Source organism: Penicillium pulvis (genome assembly GCF_028828015.1).
Source record: "Penicillium pulvis strain IBT 33274 chromosome Unknown contig_5_segment0_segment0, whole genome shotgun sequence".
NCBI classification, from domain to species: Eukaryota; Fungi; Ascomycota; class Eurotiomycetes; order Eurotiales; family Aspergillaceae; genus Penicillium; species Penicillium pulvis.
Window position 1 is genome coordinate 3,477,539 of NW_026643078.1, and position 20,222 is coordinate 3,497,760.

The 20,222-nt window shown below is 48.6% G+C and overlaps 7 protein-coding genes across 7 annotated transcripts; 6 read left to right on the forward strand and 1 right to left on the reverse strand.

The window, feature by feature from the left end:
* Positions 1-391: 391 nt before the first annotated feature.
* N7503_007868 (putative vesicle-mediated transport protein (Imh1)) lies at positions 392-4,245 on the forward strand (the record flags this gene model as incomplete). Its single annotated transcript, XM_057067415.1, has 4 exons — positions 392-502; positions 598-1,075; positions 1,140-4,149; positions 4,203-4,245. The coding sequence occupies 4 exons, from the start codon at positions 392-394 to the stop codon at positions 4,243-4,245; spliced, it is 3,642 nt and encodes a 1,213-aa protein (XP_056921096.1).
* A 1,098-nt stretch (positions 4,246-5,343) lies between these two features.
* On the forward strand, positions 5,344-6,608 carry N7503_007869 (uncharacterized protein; the record flags this gene model as incomplete). Its single annotated transcript, XM_057067416.1, has 4 exons — positions 5,344-5,397; positions 5,600-5,615; positions 5,794-6,071; positions 6,123-6,608. 4 exons carry the CDS (start codon positions 5,344-5,346, stop codon positions 6,606-6,608), a joined length of 834 nt encoding a protein of 277 aa, XP_056921097.1.
* A 481-nt stretch (positions 6,609-7,089) lies between these two features.
* On the reverse strand, positions 7,090-8,906 carry N7503_007870 (GMC family oxidoreductase; the record flags this gene model as incomplete). Its single annotated transcript, XM_057067417.1, has 3 exons — positions 7,090-8,036; positions 8,085-8,798; positions 8,864-8,906. The coding sequence occupies 3 exons, from the start codon at positions 8,904-8,906 to the stop codon at positions 7,090-7,092; spliced, it is 1,704 nt and encodes a 567-aa protein (XP_056921098.1).
* Positions 8,907-11,897: 2,991 nt separating this feature from the next.
* Positions 11,898-12,896, forward strand: N7503_007871 (uncharacterized protein; the record flags this gene model as incomplete). Its single annotated transcript, XM_057067418.1, has 1 exon — positions 11,898-12,896. The coding sequence occupies one exon, from the start codon at positions 11,898-11,900 to the stop codon at positions 12,894-12,896; it is 999 nt and encodes a 332-aa protein (XP_056921099.1).
* Positions 12,897-13,441: 545 nt separating this feature from the next.
* On the forward strand, positions 13,442-14,050 carry N7503_007872 (uncharacterized protein; the record flags this gene model as incomplete). The annotated part of the gene is made up of 1 exon (XM_057067419.1): positions 13,442-14,050. The coding sequence occupies one exon, from the start codon at positions 13,442-13,444 to the stop codon at positions 14,048-14,050; it is 609 nt and encodes a 202-aa protein (XP_056921100.1).
* A 278-nt stretch (positions 14,051-14,328) lies between these two features.
* Positions 14,329-15,684, forward strand: N7503_007873 (M20 family metallopeptidase; the record flags this gene model as incomplete). The annotated part of the gene is made up of 3 exons (XM_057067420.1): positions 14,329-14,421; positions 14,474-15,413; positions 15,467-15,684. The coding sequence occupies 3 exons, from the start codon at positions 14,329-14,331 to the stop codon at positions 15,682-15,684; spliced, it is 1,251 nt and encodes a 416-aa protein (XP_056921101.1).
* A 705-nt stretch (positions 15,685-16,389) lies between these two features.
* N7503_007874 (uncharacterized protein) lies at positions 16,390-18,163 on the forward strand (the record flags this gene model as incomplete). Its single annotated transcript, XM_057067421.1, has 7 exons — positions 16,390-16,517; positions 16,567-16,660; positions 16,708-16,832; positions 16,887-17,045; positions 17,093-17,459; positions 17,508-17,915; positions 17,963-18,163. The coding sequence occupies 7 exons, from the start codon at positions 16,390-16,392 to the stop codon at positions 18,161-18,163; spliced, it is 1,482 nt and encodes a 493-aa protein (XP_056921102.1).
* Between the last annotated feature and the right edge of the window lie 2,059 nt (positions 18,164-20,222).

Genomic DNA, 20,222 nt, shown 5'->3' on the forward strand with positions numbered 1-20,222 from the left:
GAAATTGAAACAGTGTACCCAAGTCTCTAGATAAGATCTTGGTGTTCATCTTCAAGTCCACTACTACGTGCTGTGTAGTGGTACCTGGCTATATATAGTTTCGGTCCCGGTACACACTGGGGAACGTTCCTGCATTACATTTCAACATTAAACTCGAAATATAACCCTCGTAGAAATCCTAAGTAGGATTGTTCTTGCAAGAATAAAAAAAGAGGAAAAAGAACCTTGCATCTTGAAAAGAATAGCCTGTGAGTATGTTATCTACCAGTTGACAATCTGATGTTCCTGTCATATCCCGCTGCGCCGCTGCATACGTAGTGTTTGGCCCGAGCTGTGTCTTGGCCAACATGTCCGATCCCGATTATGCTTCCGGATTCACTTCATTGACCCCATGCTCCCCACGCCTTCCCTCCTACTTCTCTTCATCAATTTACTTTTCTTTGTTTCTGATCTTGTACACTTGGTGGTCTCGGTCCAAAGACCTGTCGCGGTGATGTTTCAGGTAACTTTCCCTACTTCAGTTCCCCGGCACGACGTCGCAATGCCCGCACAAGACCAACTCCGAGCCAACAGCCAACATACTGACTCCTCTTCTAGCGGCTCCGCGACGCCATTGACTCGCGCATAGCAGAGGAACAGGCCCGCCAAAAATCCGCTCAGGATAATATCTCCCGCTCCAACTCCGCACGCCGCCCGGCCAACAGTAATCTTCCTCCAGGGCAACGGTCCCGCCCACGACGTAACACTGGAACCCCAGTTCGGGGCCCCGACCCGAAAGAGTTCGAAGCGGAATTTGCGATTGGCGACGATGAGTCCAGTCGGTCAGGTACGCCTCGTTTAGAGACACCCGACCCGGCCTCCGAAGTGGCCAGTTCGGCGGGGGATCGAACCGAGGAGACAGAGAGCCAGACGGCTCCATCCTCGACTGATGCGCCAGAAAAGACAACCGACAAAGAGAAGGAGACTGCTGCACCTGCCACTGATATGGAGACCAACAAGCCAGCCCCCGCGGAGTTGCCTATAGATGTCAAGGCCAAGCTGCGCCGACTTGACAAGCTGGAATCACGATACCATGGTATGAGATAGGAATGACTGCTATTAAATGAACCTGGAGTGAGCTAATATTTGGTATTGTTTAGAACTTCTCAAAGCGTACCGCGCGGCGCATTCTCGCGTCCTCTCCATCGAACCCTTTGAAGCAGCCCTACGCGAAAATACCCCTCTTACCTCGATCGGCGAGCCCAAGGCCTTGACGGAGTATCTCAACCAGATGTCACTGAAGACTGACATGGTCATGGACGAGATGAAGCGAGTTGCGATCGAACGAGACGACTACAAAAAGAAAATGGAGGAGGCTCAAAAGTCCACGAAGGAGGCATGGGATGAAGTCGCGGGTCTCAAAGCAAACACCAAGGAAGCTGCGCCCGAAGAGAAGAAATCGCCCGACGGGGAGCAAGAATCGAGCGAGGAGTTCTTCTCCTACGATAATGAGGTTCCTCGACTGGAAGGTGAATTGAAAGAAAAGCAGGAAGAGGTCGATAGCCTCAAGTCGGAAGTCGAGAAGCTTAAGACAGATCTTTCAGTTGCCAGAGAATCTACCGAGGGTATGGTGCAGAACTTGGAATCGGCCACCCGAGAACTAGTAGAGTCGAGGGACACCAAGGATAAACTGGATGCCGAAATTGAAAGTCTGAAGACTTCGAAGCAGGGCGACGTCGACGAACTCAAGAAGAAACTTGTGTCCGTTGAGTCTTCTCTCGAAAGTACCACCACCGAGGTCGAGAAGCTGAAGAAAGACCTGGAAAATAAAAGCGATGAGATTGAGAAGCTTCAAGCTCAAGCCTCTGAATCTGACAAGGCGGAGAAGGCCGATAATAACTCGGAGCTGGTCTCACAGCTAGAGGAGGCCAACAAAGCCAAGGATGTAAGCGAGAAGCGTCTGGTTGTCCTGCAGGGCGTAGTCGATACCGTCAAGACGCAGCTTAAGGACACCGAAACCACCGTTTTAGCCCTCAAGCATGATATCACCCAAAAAACCGAAAGCTGCACCAAGCTTCAAAAGATTATCGACTTTGTGGACACTAACCTGCAAGACAACGAAGCTTGGCTGTCTTCTAAGCAGAAGGTTGTTGCTGGAGAGACCGCCGATTTCGAGGAGATCCGCAAGAGCCTAGCCCCCGCTGAGAAGGCTGTTGTGTCTAGTACAGCTGCCCCCGAAGAAGACTCGCAGCCCGTCACCGCGGCTCAAACCGCCGGCGGAGGTGGAGGCAAGAAGAAGAACAAGAAGAAGAAGAAGGGCGGAAAGGCGGCTGAGGAGCCAACTAAGCCGGCCGACACTACTCCCGAGCAGCCCCTGCAGACAGAGCCAGCTAAATCTCCAGCTGCATCGACTGCAGAACTGGAAGAACTAAAGCAAAAAATTGAGTCTCTCACTCAGCAGCTCTCTGATAAAGAGGCGGCCATCGACCGGCTTAGTGCCAAGCTTAAGGGAGAGGAAGACCTGAAGGAGGAGATCGAGTCTTTGCGTGACGATATTGTCAATGTTGGGCAGGAGCATGTCGAGGCCAAGGACAAGATCAAAGAGCTCACTGCTCAGAAGTTTGCCCTGGAGGAGACCATTGGCAAGCTAGAGAGGGAGCTGGTTGATCTTCGCACCAGCAGTGCCTCGAACTCCGCTGACTCGGAGAAGATGCATACTTCGCTCAAAGAGGAGTTTGAGGGTCTTAAGGTCCGAGCAGCCACCCTGGAGACAGATCTTTCGGCCGCTCAGCAACTGGCTACCACCCGGTTCAAGGATTTGACCGACCTACGCGAAACCCTCCAAAAAGTCCAACCCGAGTTGCGCAACCTCCGGGCTGAATCATCCGAGCTGAAGGCGTTGAAGGAAACCCTTACTGGCAAAGACAAAGAGTTGAGAGCTCTTGAGTCCAAGCACGAAGATCTGCGTGCAGAACTGAAAACCGCCAAGACCAAAATTTCTGAACGTGACACTGAGGTGAACACCTTGAACAAGAAGGTTCGCCAAGAGACTGATAGTCGTCTGAAAGCCGAAGAAACCCTTAATGTCGCTCAATCTGATCTCCGATCTGCTGAGTCAAGGAAGCAGGACGCTATCAATGCTAAGGATAAGACTGCGGGAGAGCTCGCTAAGAGTCAAAACAACCTGAAGAGCTCTCGCGTCAGGATCCGTGAACTGGACGAACAAATCTCCCAGCTCAACAAGGACCTTGGAGGTCTCCGAGAAGAGATCAGCCTGAAGACGGCACAGCACACCAGTGCACAGAGTTTGATGAACAACATGCGTGACCAGACCGCCGAGATGGCTATGCAGATGAAGGAAGCTCGCGAAAGATGCGATAGCCTGGAGGAGGAGCTCGCTGAAGCGCACCGTCTCTTGAGCGAACGTACCCGCGAAGGTGAGACGATGCGTCGCCTCCTCAATGATAGCGAGAGTCGCGCGGACGCCAAGGTTCGAGACTTGAAGGAACGTATGGAAGCTGCGGTTGAAGAACGAGACCGGGCTGAAGATGAGGCTAGCGCTCAGGGCCGCCGCCGTGCGCGGGAGATGGAAGAACTGAAAGCCAAGGTGCGAGAGGCTGAACGGGCTTTGCGCACCGCCGAAGAAGACAAGGAGGAGCTCGAACACTCCCAAAAGGACTGGCGTCGTCGTCGCGACGAACTGGAGCTCCTTTCGGAGAGGTCCACTCAAGAGGTCGAAGAAATTAAGCAAGCCATGGCTGGCCTACGGGAAGCCTTGGACGAAAGCGAGAAACAAGTTCGCAGCCTGGAGAAGGACAAAGCCGAGCTTCGTCGCTCTGTCGAAGAATCAAATAACCGGCTGGAGAAACTCCGCAAATCTCACAAGACTCTGGGTGAAGATGTTCGCCTCCGTGGACTGGAGTCTGGTCGACAGTCCTCACGGTCATCGATTGATTCCGGTTCTAGACGTGGTCCACTCTCTCCGTCTGGTCAAGACCGCAGCGCGTCGACTCGTCGGAGCGAGACTCCCTCTGCCACTACCGGGCCGAATACCCAGTCAATTGATTACATGTATCTGAAGAATGTCTTACTGCAATTCCTGGAGCAGAAGGATAAAACTTATCAGAAGCAGTTGATCCCTGTTCTAGGGATGCTCCTCCACTTTGATCGGTATGTTTGTTACTTTCTTGTGATCCTGGTGCATATGCTAACTTTTGATATAGAACGGATGAGCAAAAGTGGATGTCTGCCATCATGTCGAAGTGATGTACTAGATCATCCAGATGTTCCGCTTTCTCTATACCTGCTTCCGGGCGGGTCTTCACGCCTTTTTCCTTACTTGTACAATGTATAATATCCACCTTCGCGATAGTATTTATTCAACCTCTTTAAAGAGATAATACGACTCGTCTCCATCCTAGTAACATCTTGTCTGATTGCTAGTTGATCTAGGTTTACTTAACCAGGATTCACACCAGCTGGCACAAATGGCGGGAGTCTTGAAACAGTAGCGGGGATCTGGGCTAACTCTAGAATCTGTGCAGCAATGCTAGTGAACGGCCAGTCTGATGAGTACCATGATTCGGTCAGCCTCAATCAGTAGTACCAAGATAAAACCGAATCGCATGGATGGAATTCAGGTCAGCAATTAGGTAGGAATCTCATGGGTATGAACTTTGTGCAGATTCGGATCAACCACCGTACGTGAAATGAATTGGTTGTAAATAGTATGACCAAAACACGCATGAATATGGATCATCAATTATGCCATGAAATGTAAAAGGGCTAGAAGTTGAGATCTAAAACAGAGGAATTATAGATTATATATGCCTCAAATGTAAGGCAAAACTCAACTGACATGACAGCATGATGAGTCAGTCATCCAGAAGGAACAAAGAGTTACCGAGAAGCCTCAACCACGTGATAGCCTCCGGCTTCCACTGAATAACCCACCAAAAAGCCAAGTTATTTTCTAGAATTCTGTAAATTGTCGTTGATCTCCCGGAGAATCGAAATAATGTCTGATATCAGCTTTCATCCACAAGAGAGCATGTTTGGATCCTAAGAGCCAAAAGCTCCAACTTAGTTGAAAAGGTTCGCGCTAATCCCAAAATAGGTCGGCACCGGAACCGGCAGAATGAAAGGCATTCGCTTACCGCACCCAAGCCGCCTGACTCAGATTTTCCTTAAGTAATCTCCCCTCCTCACTCCTCCTGCTTACAGCATCTTCAACTGCTTACCTCATTCAGCTTCAAGATCCAATATCCCCAAAAATCTACTTCTTGAAGGGGTTGAGGATTTATTCAGTGCTGAAGAGCTCTCTACTCAATTCTCATTATTTGAAATTCGATTTCCTCCCTCTCCATGCAACCTGCGTTGGCGCCAGCACCGCATCCCAGTATGCAATCTACTGCTCAGGTAAGCAACCCATCCTCGACGCGTTTGTCATCAGATCGTCTTCCCGCGCCAAGGTACTATGAACTGCTGCATCAAATGAGTTGGCATGTTCAAAATCCTGCGACCGGTATTAAGACGCGTCGCAGTGCGCTCTCTACCTTGCCGCGACCTTCCGGTCGCATGTTGTGATTATGATGTGCTTGATCACTAACAATGTCTATAGGATCATGCGGATCAGGGTATGTCACTCTAAAATGGCCGATACTGGTAATGTGGTTGTTGCGATCGAGTTTGGGCTAAGTGGTGTCTGCCAGCTTGCTGGCGCCCATAATGGTCGCTGACTCGTGGCGAAACCCGTCCAGGGCCTATGGCAAGACAGCTTACAAGTAGTACAAAGGCTAAATGGTATCCATATAGTTCTCCATGACCAGCTGCTTGCTGCTCAGCACCATCTCCCTGGTCCTCGCCACCAGGGTGGTCCAAGCCCGCAGCAGCACATGGCACCTAGCACTGCTAGCCCTCGCGACCAGGCCAACATTGACCCCGCCATATCTGGTGCGGCCATGATGGGTGCGGCTCCTCCGCAGACCCCGACTCAACCCCAGCAGGGTTCTCCCGAGAGTGTCAGCCCTAAGACCTATGGAAAGCGTGAACTATCTACCTCCAAGCGTGCTGCTCAGAATCGCGCGGCCCAGGTATGCTTCCTTCTCTCCCGTGCTGTAAAACCCCACTAACAATATGATCAGCGTGCATTCCGCCAGCGCAAAGAGACCTACATCCGTAAGCTGGAAGACGAGAACAAAAACATTGAGAGCTACAAAGACACCATGTCTAAGCTTGTCAACGAGAACTATTCTCTTCGCGACTATGTTATCAACCTCCAGTCTCGTCTGATGGAAGCCCAGATCGACGTCCCTGACCTGCCACCTAACATCGACCTGACCCAAAACCCTCGTCACGACCTCGCTCTCGCTGGACTTGGGGCAGGTGCCCCTAATGTTTCTTCCTCCGCTGCTCAGCAGGCTCAGCACCAAGGCTCTGTCAACGATGACATGAACTCGCTGAACAGGATTGCCGTCGCTGGTCTGGGCATGCGCAAGCACCCCGACGAGACGAACTTCATGACACAAAATTTCCAGCAGAACAAGCGTCCGCGTGTCGATGAGAACACAACCGACCCGGACCTCGTCGGCAAGCAGGAAGGCCACCCACATGGTCTCCCTATGGCCTAGGCGTTTCTCTGCTTCTCATTTTATTTGCAGTGTTCCAGCCCATGCAATCGTTCGATATCCCGTTTCGTTTCCCGCGCTTTTCGATTTCTTTTTATCATTTATTCTCATGTTAGCTTTTAGTAACGGTGTGTGGCGCGATACGTGACTTGTTTTGTCTGTTCGATTTCCGTTTGGTGGCCCGGCGGTGTTCTCTTTTTGTTACTATTGTTATTTCTATGTGAGGCCTTTTCTGTGAGGCCTTTTATTATTTATCGTGCGCTGAGCGCGAGGAGTACATACCCTGCACTCCAACCGAGTAGGCTCTCCGGCCTTCGAAAGGCGATGAGAGCTAATTCAATATGAATACTCTTTACTTTCCCTGTAATCTCCTGCCAAAGGAACGGATGACAGATGCCCATCTTTGTTTAAGTTGGTTACCAAATCTTGGCGCAAAATTCCTCATTCTAGCCTGAGATGCTGGGATTCTATCACCTATCATCGATCACTGATCTAACTCATACTCCCAAATCAACACATCAGCACAAGTAGCGCCTGTCATATAGGCCGTCGCCTGTGTATGGTTATTCGTCATGACAGGGACAACACTCATATCGGCAACGCGAAGATTCTCAACCCCAAACACCCGGAACCGGTTATCAACCGCCGCATCAATGTCACCTGCTTTGCCCATCTTTGCGGTTCCAGTCATATGCCAGCTAGACGAGACGTTGGCCTTGCAAAATCGCAGAATGTCCTCGTCACTCTCAGATGCAGGTCCAAGTACTGTGGATACCGTGTCCTTAGCAAAAGATGGGTGATGGGTAACCTCCAGGAGATGCTTGTAGATCTCGACCATAGCACGCTGGTCGAATGGGTGCTGCAACGCCTTGGGGTCAAAAAGAAGGGAATCTTCTGGGTTCGACGATTGCAATCGTACCTCGCCAGTAGATTGCTCGTTCATCTGGATTGCGACCACACACATATAGCTGTAGTCCTGGAACACTTGGGGGAAGATGTTGTGCGCAGGGAACCCACTGATAATCTCGTAATGGGGGATTGTTTTCTTGTTCATGAACTCTTGGACTGGAGCTGGGAGGTCCTTGAATTCTTGCAAAGAGGTTACTCGGTCAGATTTGAACCATCCACATCCGATCTGGCACCCGTATCGAGTCCAAGGTCCTGTGCCGTCTTTCTCCCATTGGGTGAGAGCGTTGTCCATCGCGGATTGCGAGCCATAGAATGTATTGCGATCGTTCGTCTCGGGGTTCCGCATGAGAATTAGCGGTACGAAGAAATGGTCCTTCAGACCCTGACCGACGGCAGGTAGGTCTTGGATCACTGGGATGTTGAACTTGCTCAGCTCAGAGGCTGGGCCAATACCTGAGTGCATCAGGATTTTTGGTGCATCAAGCGATCCAGTCGATAGGATAATTTCCTTGCTGGCGAAATCTGTGGTGTGTTAGCTCCGGTAGATACATGCTGGGAGGCTGTACCTACACTTGTTGTCTTTGGTCTCAACGCCAACTGCCTTTCTATTTTCCAACACAACTCGCTGGACTGGTGTATCGGTCACAATGACAAGATTATCCGGAGCGCCGATCAACAAATCAACAGCTGTGGTTCTGCGTCCATTGCCAGCGGAGTTGATCATTATCCCCATTCCAAGGGGATTGCCAGAGTTATGATCAAGATTCCGCTCCAATCCAGCCTCTTCAAGCTGATCCAAAGCAAGAGACAAATCCTGCTCCCATTCCTTTGCGTACCCAGTCTTCAGACCACCTTGGTATCCATGATCTTCTGGCTTGGGCTGCGCATACTTCTGCTTTTCTGGAAGATCAATAGACCCATCAAATAGCTCAAGATCCTTAATGCGCTTTTGCATGGCCTTCCATCCAAAAGTCTCATCGGAGACATATTGAGCCCAAGTATCATAATCATCTTTTGCGCCAACGGTGAAAACACCAAAATTAATTGCGGATCCCCCGCCCAGTCCTTTCCCACGTGAGTAGTCAAACACCCGACCTTCGCATGCTTCCTGAGGCGTGGTCTTGTACCCCCAATTCATTTTCTCGCTCAGGAAGGTTGCCCAGCGCTTCCCGTCTACGCGCTGGGACTCATCATCATTTTTACCGCCTGCTTCCAGTAGAAGCACGCGAGGTTTGGCGGCAGACTTGCTAAGTGCAGCTGCAAGAGTACACCCCGCTGGTCCAGCTGTTGCAGAAGTGAGGGGCATGTTCCCAAAGCATATTCAACATTACTAAGTGTGGGACACTCACCTCCGACAACAATGAAATCAAAAATTTCCTGATCGGATGTCATCTTGAGATGGTTGAGAAGTGAAATTGGGTAATTAATCACGTAGGTATGACAGTAGACAAAGGTCTTGGAAGAGATAAAAAAAGCGCCTCCCCAAAATCTCACCTGTAGCTAGCTTTATAAATCAACTGCAAGTGCTTACGCAGCTCGAAAGAAACGTAGGCTGAAACAGACTGGGAATTTTTGATGGGTTTGCCAAGCTTCTCTTATGCAAGTGGTTGGTCTCACCCTTGAACCGTGGTTGTCGATTGGGGTCGTCAATGCTCACTCATGCACGCGTTGCTTAAAAAAGATCAACTCGGCGCACTCGGCGAGCGAGGAGTGTGCTTCGTTGGTGGCGTTGGAATGTTATGTATCTCTATCCCGCGCGTGGCTGTAGATCTTGAGTGAGGGTTGTCAACGCATGCACGGGGTACACCTAGTGGACAAGGCGATGTGAATGTATATGGCACTTTTGGAGTTTCCGCACCCTTCTCACGGAATGTCTAATATTAGGGTTTGAAGGGATAAGCATGAAATAGAAGTTCATTATGTTGATCATTCTTTTATTGTTGAAGAAAGTGGTGAAGAAAGTGGTGAGAAGTATTCGAACGATCCCTCTCCCAAACCCATCGACAAAAACCTTCAGGCATTCATCATCGACATGCGCTGGAACATGAATATTTTTCACGCTGTTCACTGTTCCCGCGATCTCAAATGCAGCTCAGATGCAACGGATTAAAAGAAATGTCTCATCCCAAGAGGAATTAAGTGTCAGCAAAGATGATACCCCGTCATGTCGCGGTTGGCTTTAGCCGCTAAAGCCGGAAGCAAAAAACCTATCAAACGTGGAGGTCATGGTGAGTTGGCGGTGGGTGAAATGCAAAGTGCGGGGCATGTCTACAGGCAAGATCATAAGCCGCTGAATATATGTGATACATCTAGCCAATCACCACAGTTATACTACTGGCTACTGCTAGGTGGAAAATGTCCTGAAATAGTACTTGATGAGTGTAAACATTTACTTTCTGCTACTTGTACAGGTTCATCTATGTTGATTTCAAGGCCAAGTGCAAGTGGGCCCGGCGGAGACCCTTCGACCGAGTGGGGCACAGCAACCGTTTTGGCCCGTGCAGCATACGGTCTCATTATTGTACAGTATGTTGAAATTGCTTGCATCATGTCTAGGGTTTACTAAGAGGTCGATTCAGCTTGCAATTTTGGGCTACGTCTTGACGTGTCTTGATTATATTGTGTGTATAGTCCGAACAGACTCATTGAGGGCAACAATAAGGTGGGACAGTGGCACGTGAGCATTTCCAATGGAGTCAATCATACTGTAGCATGGGGAAATTATAAGAAAAAGAAGTTGGATTATTAGGTATCTTAGAACGCATACCCCGATATCTACGGAGGTTTGGAGACACATGATACTTGGATTGTCTTATCCCGCATCTGAGCCAATTGATGATATGGATCCTTCTGGGCATAGCATGTTCGGGATGATCAAAGCTGGGATGAGGTCTTTTGAATGGATAATACAAGCGAGAATCCGTTCATATGTACAGTGCAAGTCTTGGATGTTGGCTTCCCATGGCAGCCTCTTCCCGGGCCGCTGGCTGCAGCCTCCTATTCGACTTCGTAGCGACCAAAGCCACGATGCTGATAGGTGGGATCTACTGTACTACGAGGCTACATATTCAGGTACCAGAGCTCAGGGCACTCAACAAGAAAAGTCTAATGCTGATAGTCAGGTTATAATGGTTAAGCCAAGAAAGATCGACACGGTCTGGAGAGAAAAGTTTTCCTAACTTCAGCAGGGTTCGGTCCAAGGCATGTCCAGCTCGAATGTTCGTTGCTAGTATTGGTCCCATGTCTACTATTACTGAGAATGATCGCCGTGGAACCGGCCATTATATTGTGAAAGTCGGCACATGAGCCAAGCCTTGCCCACACGCTATTGTATAGCCGAGGACCTGTTGATCAATGTGCCTATGGCCGCTGTCTTGACCGTTAGGTTTGTGCTCCACGATGATCATCAGGAAGCCCAGGGTGACCAATCGCATCTAGAGGCGGCGCAAGAAAACCGGGAATCCGCGTACGTCGTACGTAGTGAATGTGTAGCAAATGTGCCGTCGCGGACGCAAAAAGCGCGTCCGCGACCATTCCAGACCTGCCCCAAATGGAATATGATGAAGACTTCACCGGCCGAAAGTGACTGTACAAGTTCAACGGGCCTCGGTTTTCTTATGGTTCTGGTTCCCTTGGCGTGGCGAAAACTCCCGAAAACTCGGAAAAAAGCCGGTCAAGCCGAGTAAACTTTGAAGTTCCAAGGAGCTTCCTGTTGTAGATTAGCGTGAACAGGCGGCTTTCCCCAGAAATTTTATGTTCAAGAATAGAATTTACTTTTCATTCTCTGGGGTTTCCTCTCGTGATCAAGTCTAAAAGACTCGCAAAGTTCCTTTCTTTTGCTCCTCCAGTTCAACGCGATCGGCTTGGCTCGTGCGGAGGGCAACATCACCTAATCACCACTCAGAAGGCAGCAAATGGGGTGAATCCACTTTACACTTTACTCCATCTTTTTCTCCTCTTTTCGCTCGTTCGCCCGGAGGGGCGAACTGGTGCCACTGGGTACTTATAGAGACTGAAGACCAGCGACTGGAGACACTGAGCTTGCCATAACCTTCGTTCCTTGCTCTCCTCACCCTGCGCTCTCCGCCCTCCGCTCTCGGAAACCGCGAAGTTACATCATTGCCATTCGGCCTTTGCGCTCGGAGAACGGCAATTGAACACCACTGGGATCGCCTCACACCTGTCGCGAAATAACGATTTTCTTTCCGTGACGTCTCCTCCTACCTCCTATCACCAATCACACGAATCCTGGTCTGTTAGCAAGATCATGGCGGTAAAATTGGTCCTTCGGAACAACAAGTTACGTATACGACCGACCTTCCTACAAAGCAGGACTCGAATCACGGCATCGCCGTCTCGATAAGAAGGCGATTCAAGCCAGCCATGGTCGACGCGCTCGATCAGGCGCCGGATGGCCTCATCGGGGGCTACCACGGTAACAGCCTGACCGTGCGCATCTTGATGATCGTCTTTTCCTCAATCGCGCTGTACAATGCGATCGAGTTGTTTATTCTATTGTTTCTCACCTTCCAATCCTATCGCGGCCTTTATTTCTGGACTATGCTTCTGTCCGTCGTCCTCGGTGTCATTCCCCACTCGATTGGCTACATCCTGGAGTTCTTCTCCTTGGCTCCGCTCTGGGTGTCCTTGACCATATCAACCATTGGATTCTATGTCATGGTACCGGGACAGTCGGTTGTTCTGTATTCGCGTCTGCATTTGGTCGTGCAGAGCCGACGAATCTTGCGCTTTGTGCTTTGGCTCATCATTGTCGACGCGGTCATTCTCCTCATCCCCACCACCATCCTGACCTTCTCCACCGCCTACATCCAGACCGATCCGTTTATCCGGGGATACAATGTGATGGAGCGCTTGCAACTGGCCTGGTTCTGTTGCCAGGAATTTGTCATCTCTGGAATTTACATCTATGAGACGGTCAAATTACTTCAACTCATGCCGGACAAAGACCAGCGTCGGACGAGAATCATGTATGAGCTGCTGGCAATAAACTTTGTCATAATATTGCTGGACGTTGGCCTTTTGGTAGTCGAGTATATTGGTTTCTACTCGCTGCAGACGACTTTGAAACCCATGGTGTACAGCATTAAACTGAAACTGGAGTTTGGCGTCCTTGGCAAACTCGTCTCTCTGGTCCACACATCCCGGTCGGCACCGACTTCTGCCGAACAAGATGAATATCCGCAATTCGTGGACCCGAGTCAGCTTACCTCTGACGTTACGCACGCTGCACCTGTAGATCGCGTCCCGCGCGGGATGTCGGCATGGAATACTATCTCCATGGAAAGCTTGCCGATGTCCGAGCAACGAATCCGTCCATCCACGCGATCCAGAATTTCCAGCGAAAGTACCTATCCATCTTGATCTACCGAGTTGTTTTATTCTTCATCTGAAATAACTCATATCGCAAACGACACGCTAGCTTCCGAGTTATGTGTACTTGTGATATACAGAGGTGACTACCTCTTCGCCACGTCCCACTGCGACACCCACCAGCTTCGCTGCATTTGCGCGACGCCTCACGCTGCCTATTCAGGCGCGAACTTATGATTTGGAACTCTAGGAGACCTAGCAAATCCAGCAGATTGCAGAAACTGCAAGTGCCTATACCCATTGTCGATTCAACGCGGGTTGTTTTCCCCTGCCAGTCGTGTATACCCTTTTGACCTCAAGCCTAATCACCAAGGCTTGTTGACTTTTATATATAATTATGTAAAACTTACAACCATCAAAATACATTCTATTGGACATATCCATGTTTTGCCCCTGTCGTCCTTCGCTTTATGCCTGCTATGCACTATACCTGCTATGAAAGTTACTACCGTATGTACGTTATCATGACGTTTGCACCGCACCCGTTGGTGCTCTTGAAGAATGTCAATTTCTCTTCAATTTGTTATGAACTCACCATGCAGGGCACAGTCTTCATCCACCAAGGTCCCTACGAATCAATCCCTGAAACTGCTTCCCCAGGTCTTCGATTCCTCTCCCGCTTCCTCCCAGCCGTGGACTCGGTCAATCCAACCCAGGACCCCGTTGATTGCTTTTTCAAATCCAACGCATCCATCATTATAGGCAGCAATCCTTCGAAACCGGTGCAGTCCGCCACGCATTTTGAATCCCGAAGTCGTTTTCTGTCTCATTTTCACCGCCACATACACATGGCCTGGGACATGGACCTTACCAACACAAATATCCACACCGTTGATTTAAATACAATAGGGGAGAGTCAACACCCCCTCGATAGGCCTAGGCCTGAAACAGATGCACAGGACCCGTATCCTTTGATTAGATACTCCGTAATGTTCGAGGCCACGTCGGAAACAATCTTTAAAGATGACCCAGACCAGTTCCTCGTCAAAACCCGCGAATTCAATGTCCTCGAACTAGAGGGAACCAGCCATGCTGATTTAAAAATCATCCAGATGCGCGTTTTCTTCGATGCAAAACCTATACAAGCTCGCGCTGCTTCGTTGACAAAGTCATCGGCGTACGGCGAGTCACAACGAGAGACTTAAGCGGATTAAGTTAGTGTGTTCTTGGACTCCACGGCGGAACTATCGCGGAATTGCATCGGCATCTCATCTCACCGGGGTCAGTTTCGCTTGTATCTGTGTTTTGGAGACCTTATCTTGCGGGGTTATGTCACTATCGTTGCCGATCGGCAATGGGGTCGTATCTACAGTTATCAGGTTCCCCCCCCCAATTATGAAATGGGGTCATACAAAAGTGAGGGGCAGATGCCGTTTTCGAATTGCAATTTAGCTGTCACTTCGTCAATCTGATTTGGATCAAGATGCAGTCGGTACAGGATCAACAGAGTATTATCAGGAAGGTGCGCGAGGTGCTGGAGAAGTATGAGCCGAGGCTTGGCGAGATTAACCAGAAAGTAAGACATTGGATTCCATCAAATTGATAAGATAATTTCTAACATTTTTTAGATTTGGTCTAATCCTGAACTCGCTTTTCAAGAACACGATGCCCATGATAACATCTGCGCATTCTTCGACTCTCTCGCTGCAGAGGGCTATGCAGTGAAGCGCCACGCCTACGGTGTCAAAACTGCTTTCGAAGTGAGCTACACCCATGGTAAAGCCGGTCGCGTAGTGGCCTTCAATGCGGAGTATGATGCGTTACCGGGTATGGGGCACGCCTGCGGACACAACCTGATTGCGACGAGCGCGATTGCTTCTTGCTTGGCTACAACCGAAGCAATGAAGACTCTCTACTCAGATAGCATCGGGTTCACCGTCCGTTTACTGGGTACCCCAGCCGAGGAAGGTGGTGGTGGAAAACTACAGCTTATTGAAGCGGGCGCGTACAAAGACGTTGATGCCTGTTTCATGGTTCATCCTTTTCCAATCCTAGCTGGTGCACCGGATCTGTTGAGTTCTGGTTCGGACTCTACTCAATACCTTGCGAATAATAAGGTCGAGGTGACTTATACGGGAAAACCAGCACATGCATCTGCTGCGCCTTGGGAAGGTGTTAATGCCTTGGATGCCGTTGTCTCGGCCTATGTGAATATCTCCATGTTGCGACAGCAGATCCTTCCTACGCAGAAGATCCATGGTGTTGTCTTGAGGGGCGGGGAGAGACCGAATGTTATTCCTGCTTCTACTACCGTGGAGTATTATGTTCGGTCGCCGACGAAGAAGACGCTGGAACCATTGACAGAACGGGTATTAAAGTGTTTTGATGCAGCTGCCGCTGCCACTGGATGTGACGTGGAGTATAAGTGGGAGCCTTCGTATTTGGATATGAAGGTTAACAAGCCTATTTGTGATAGTTATACTTCGGCTATGAATGCTATGGGATACAAGACTATCTCCGATGCGGCGGGGCAGGAAGGTGGATTGAGTGGAGGATCTACAGATATGGGTAAGTTGAATAACCCGCGAGATACTTGATATTCCATTCGCTGATGATTATAGGTAACGTGTCCTATGAGGTCCCTGGATTCCACGGCGGATTCTATATAAAGTCAGATGGAGTCAACCACACACCACAATTTACTGCGGGCGCAGGTTCTGAGGAAGGTTTTAAGCGCAGTCTGTGTTGTGCTGCTGGTATGGCTGTAGTGGGGTGTCGCGTGTTGGCTGATGATAGGTTCGCAAAGGCCATTAAGGCTGACTTTGAGAAAGCTGCATAGATGAATAGCTATCTGAGTAGTATCAAGGAATATGAAAAGTGAATCATTTGAATATTCAAGTATCGATCTTCGACTGTAAACATCACTCAGCCTATATTAAAGTCAAACCTGTACATTCCAGCCTTGTAATTCAGGCCTCCGCTCTAAACCAAATGAACCACCATCTTCCGCGCTTCCGTCTTTCATTCTCCATCAGAGCCTTATCCCTAGTGAGAACTCTAGGCTTAAAGAGCGGAATGTCGATTCCATCACGGATTGCGAAAATTTGCCGCGATTTGCACCCGAAGAGGGGGGATCTCGCATCTCCAGATTCCATCTTATCCCGTCAATGCAACCCCGGACTTGGCAATGCAGATCAGTCTCCCCACAACAAAAGGAGATGAATTCATTACCTTATAGTCCCAAAAGGGATATTGCTATTGGTTGTGTTTATAAGCTTCCAACTCCGTGAAATGGCGGGATCCACCGCGGAACAAGCCCGGGCCTCTGTATTGGTAGGTTCAAGCGATATCTTAGAGGTCCGGGCGTGCTTGGGAAGTTGACACCGATTTTACCATTTGTAGTGGGCTGGTCGGCTATCTCCTCGTATGAGTTATGAGAATTCTGGTTAAATGACACTTTTGGCACTCAAGTTGGGCTTGCATATTTCTCTTTCCATTGCTGGGGACAGGGACTCGTTGACTTGGTCTTAACGTTTCGATCATCATGGCGGATGAACATGATCTCAAGCACTATGTCGACCCATCCGGGCATGAATTTGATATTGGTCAGATACTCTCTATGCAATCTACACCAGAAGAGGAAAAGAAAGTATTGCGAAAACTGGACATGATGTGAGTTTGTCTGCCGTTGTATGTCGCTTCAATGCTAAGTGTCTGTTAGATTAATTCCATTGATGGGGACCGCTTATTTCTTGCAATTTCTAGACAAGTTGGCTCTGAGCCAGGCGACGTTGTTCAATCTCCGTCAGGATCTGGTAGAACGTCCCCCCAATCTCATGTGCTCTAAAACTGATCGGAATAGAACCTCCATGGCTCGCAATATTCGTGGACATCGGCGATCTTTTACTTTGGATACTTCTTTTGGAGCTGGCCAAGCTCGTATGTGATTGTTCGTATGCCTATTGGGAAATACTTGTCTCTTGTTGTGTAGGTCTGCCTCCATATCATTTCTTGCAACGGAAGCATTAGCTAACTAGACAGCTTTCTCTGGGGTGGTGTTTTAATGTGCCATGCTGCATGCACTAGCTTTGCTGGCTTGATGGTTGCTCGATTCTTTCTTGGTGTTGGTGAAGCTGCTGTCGCACCGGGATTCACATTGCTCACCGGCATGTTCTATACTCGAGCGGAACAGCCTGTGCGGTATGTTTATGCCTGCTGTTTTGAAATGGACACAACTGACAGACTAGCCAATCTGCCTGGTTCTTTGGCAACTGCATCGCAGTCCTTATCGGTCCATTGATCGCTTACGGAATAGGCCATATAAATGCGTCTATTGCGCACTGGAAGCTCATGTTTTTGATTCTGGGCGCCATCACCTCGGCCTATGGTGTCATTCTATCCTTCTTACTCCCGGACTCTCCAATCAATGCTGTTTTTCTCAAGCCAAATGAACGGGCAATTGCAGTTCAGCGAACCTTGAAGAATAAGACTGGTGTCCTAGATAATGGGAAGTTCAAGTGGTCGCAAGCACGAGATGCGTTCACAGATCCTCAGGTCTGGCTGCTAGTCTTGAACTCCTTCGCCTCAAACTTGTGCAATGGGGGGATCACTACGGTCAGCTCTCTGCTTTAGGTGTACTGAAAAATGCTGATAGCCATACAGTTTACTTCGATTATCACTGCGGGATTCGGTTTCACAGACCTCATGGCTCTTCTCATGCAAATGCCCCAGGGCGCAGCTGAGATTGTGTTTCTCATCCTGACATCCCTAGCTTGTACATTCATTCCTTCGGCCCGGATTATTGCCATGGTACTGAATACAATCGTCTCAGTGATTGGTTTACTCTTGATCTGGAAGCTAGACCCTTCAGAACAGGTCGGGCGGATGGTCGGCTTGACCCTGGCTGTCGTCTATGCCATTAACCTTCCTATTTCATTCAGTGTGATTACATCTAATATCGCGGGATTCTCGAAGAAGAGTGTATCTAGCGCTCTTTTGTTTATTGCATATTGCGTGGGCAATATGGTTGGGCCCCAGTTTTTCCTCGCATCGGAGGAACCTTCTTACCCAGTGAGTTTATCACTCTTCTTTTAGCATGATCGAACTGACGGATGTAGACTGGTATCAAAGCAGCTATGTCAGGTCTGGTTTTGAGCATATTTTTCCTGATTCTTTTGTATGTCTATTACACTTGGGAGAACCGCCGCCGTGACAGTTTGTATGGCTCCCTTGAGCAAGTGACAGTTGGAGCAGAATTGCAGGATGAATTGTCAAGTAAAACGGATAGGGAGATTGACAGCTTCCGATACTTGCTCTGAAAAGCGTCCAAGGTCTGTTTTATAGGTCACAATGAGTGCCTATCAGGAGTTGACTTGCTTGAAAGTTTTACAGGCTGCACTCCTGAATCCTTCTTTCTGTTCGCTGTAGCATTCCTTTCCCATCCTTCTTTACTGAGTAGTCCATAGTAATAGCAGAGCTACGCTGAGCACTACAAGAGCACGTTGCAAAATCGAAGTCTTTCCTTTGTTGTTGTCTCACAGTACTACCTTTATTGCACGCTGATTGTGTTTCAAGATATTCCTTCTGATACCTTTCTATTAAAACTTCGATCTTAGCAGTCTTTGCGCTGTTACTATGCTCTTATAGGATAAGATGTCAATAAAAGTGAGTCCTTTCATAAGTAACACAACGGGTATCCTTTCTATTGAAACAGTGCCCTGAGTCACTGAATTTGACAAATATCATGACTAGCTGGAGGAGGAGGACATTAAGGGCCATATCATGTCTACAACACCCAGATCCATCCATCTTCTACATTCTTCATACGCTTTATAAGAGCCTGATCAACATAGTATCACCTTGAGTAGCGACAGAGAGGTTGATATACCTCTCTCAATTCGGACGCCACCATTTCCTTAGAGCCTTTTAATCTCTTCGATAGCGGAAACAATCATAGAGGAAACTAGTTTTTACCTCGGATATAGCGGTTCACAGGCATTGTGCGAAGATGCACAAATGTGACATCCAATATCGCTCGTTTAAAGCGACTAATATTCTCGGCAGAAGCATTCGGTCTCAAGCCGGCGATGAGAGAGCCCTGAATAACATTGGTTCATTTCCTTGTCAGACGGTAGGGGAGACACAGGTAGTCGAAGATACCAATTGTGTTGTTTGTTCGGGCTTCCTTGAATGGTGAGATTATTCTTGCCGTGTGCATATTGGTTCTGTGCTGAGTGTACTAGCTCATGGTTCCGAGTAGGCAATAGCTGCCCAATGTATCGTGGACCTGCTAGGCAAAATCAACCGGATAACAGGCCTGCTGAAATCCCTGCATATATCCCTTTCGATGCGTCTTTTGATAACATTTCTGTTATTCCCTTGACACAAGTACTCAAATACCGGTTAGTACGATCAATAGAATTTCGTACGACGGGGGTCGATCTTCGGAGATTATAATATTCTGAATGATGACACTTTGGCCGAAATTGGTGACAATGACGATGAGTTACTGTATGGTTATTTCAACGAGGAAAGCCGAATTGACAACTGAGAGCCTTGGGAGATAAGATGGCTGCTGGCAGATGGAATTTATCTCAGAGGTATGGCAGGGAGTACCCAAGGTTTACGTAGTATTCATTCTTGGGTTTGTGAGATACCTCTGTTCCATAGTGAGGGTCAAGTCAATCAGATATACATACTCTAAGCAATCGATACTTGTATACTGTGTTCTATTAATAGTCCCGAGGTCTTATCGTGAAAGGCCTGCCTCAAATAGAACATAGTAAAAACAATGATCGAATATTCAAAACAAGGGACATCTGTACGCATACCTTATCGACATAGCGGTGACCACATCAGAGGAGTTCACCGAAGTTCGGCCTCCTTGGACAAATAACATCACTTAAACATGAATGTCACAGGATATGACGTGGAGTATCTATATTCTTTTCCCTGCGATGCTCTTCGATGCGTGGCGAATCCACTGAATTATTGTGAGTGGATCGATTTGATCTGAAACGCCGAGTACTCGGCCGACCATTTGACGATTCAAGCCACATCAATGAATTCCTAGGGCATCAAGACGGATACGGACCCACAGTAAGTGACTCGATAGTGTCATCGTGCATGGTACCTTGAAAGATCTGTTCAAAACATCGCTGATATGATGTCATCGAAGATGGCTTAAGGGCAATCTGTGCCATCGAATCATAATGATGGCCATGGGCCCCACTTGACAAGGTCGATGATTCTGATTCGACAGCGGGAAGCCCTGCTTGATTTGCCACACCTTAGTCGGTACCGAGGTGGATACTAGTTCAGCCACTATGGGTTGATTCCAGGGCAAATTTTCCCAGTCCTTTGGCAGACCCAGTTCAT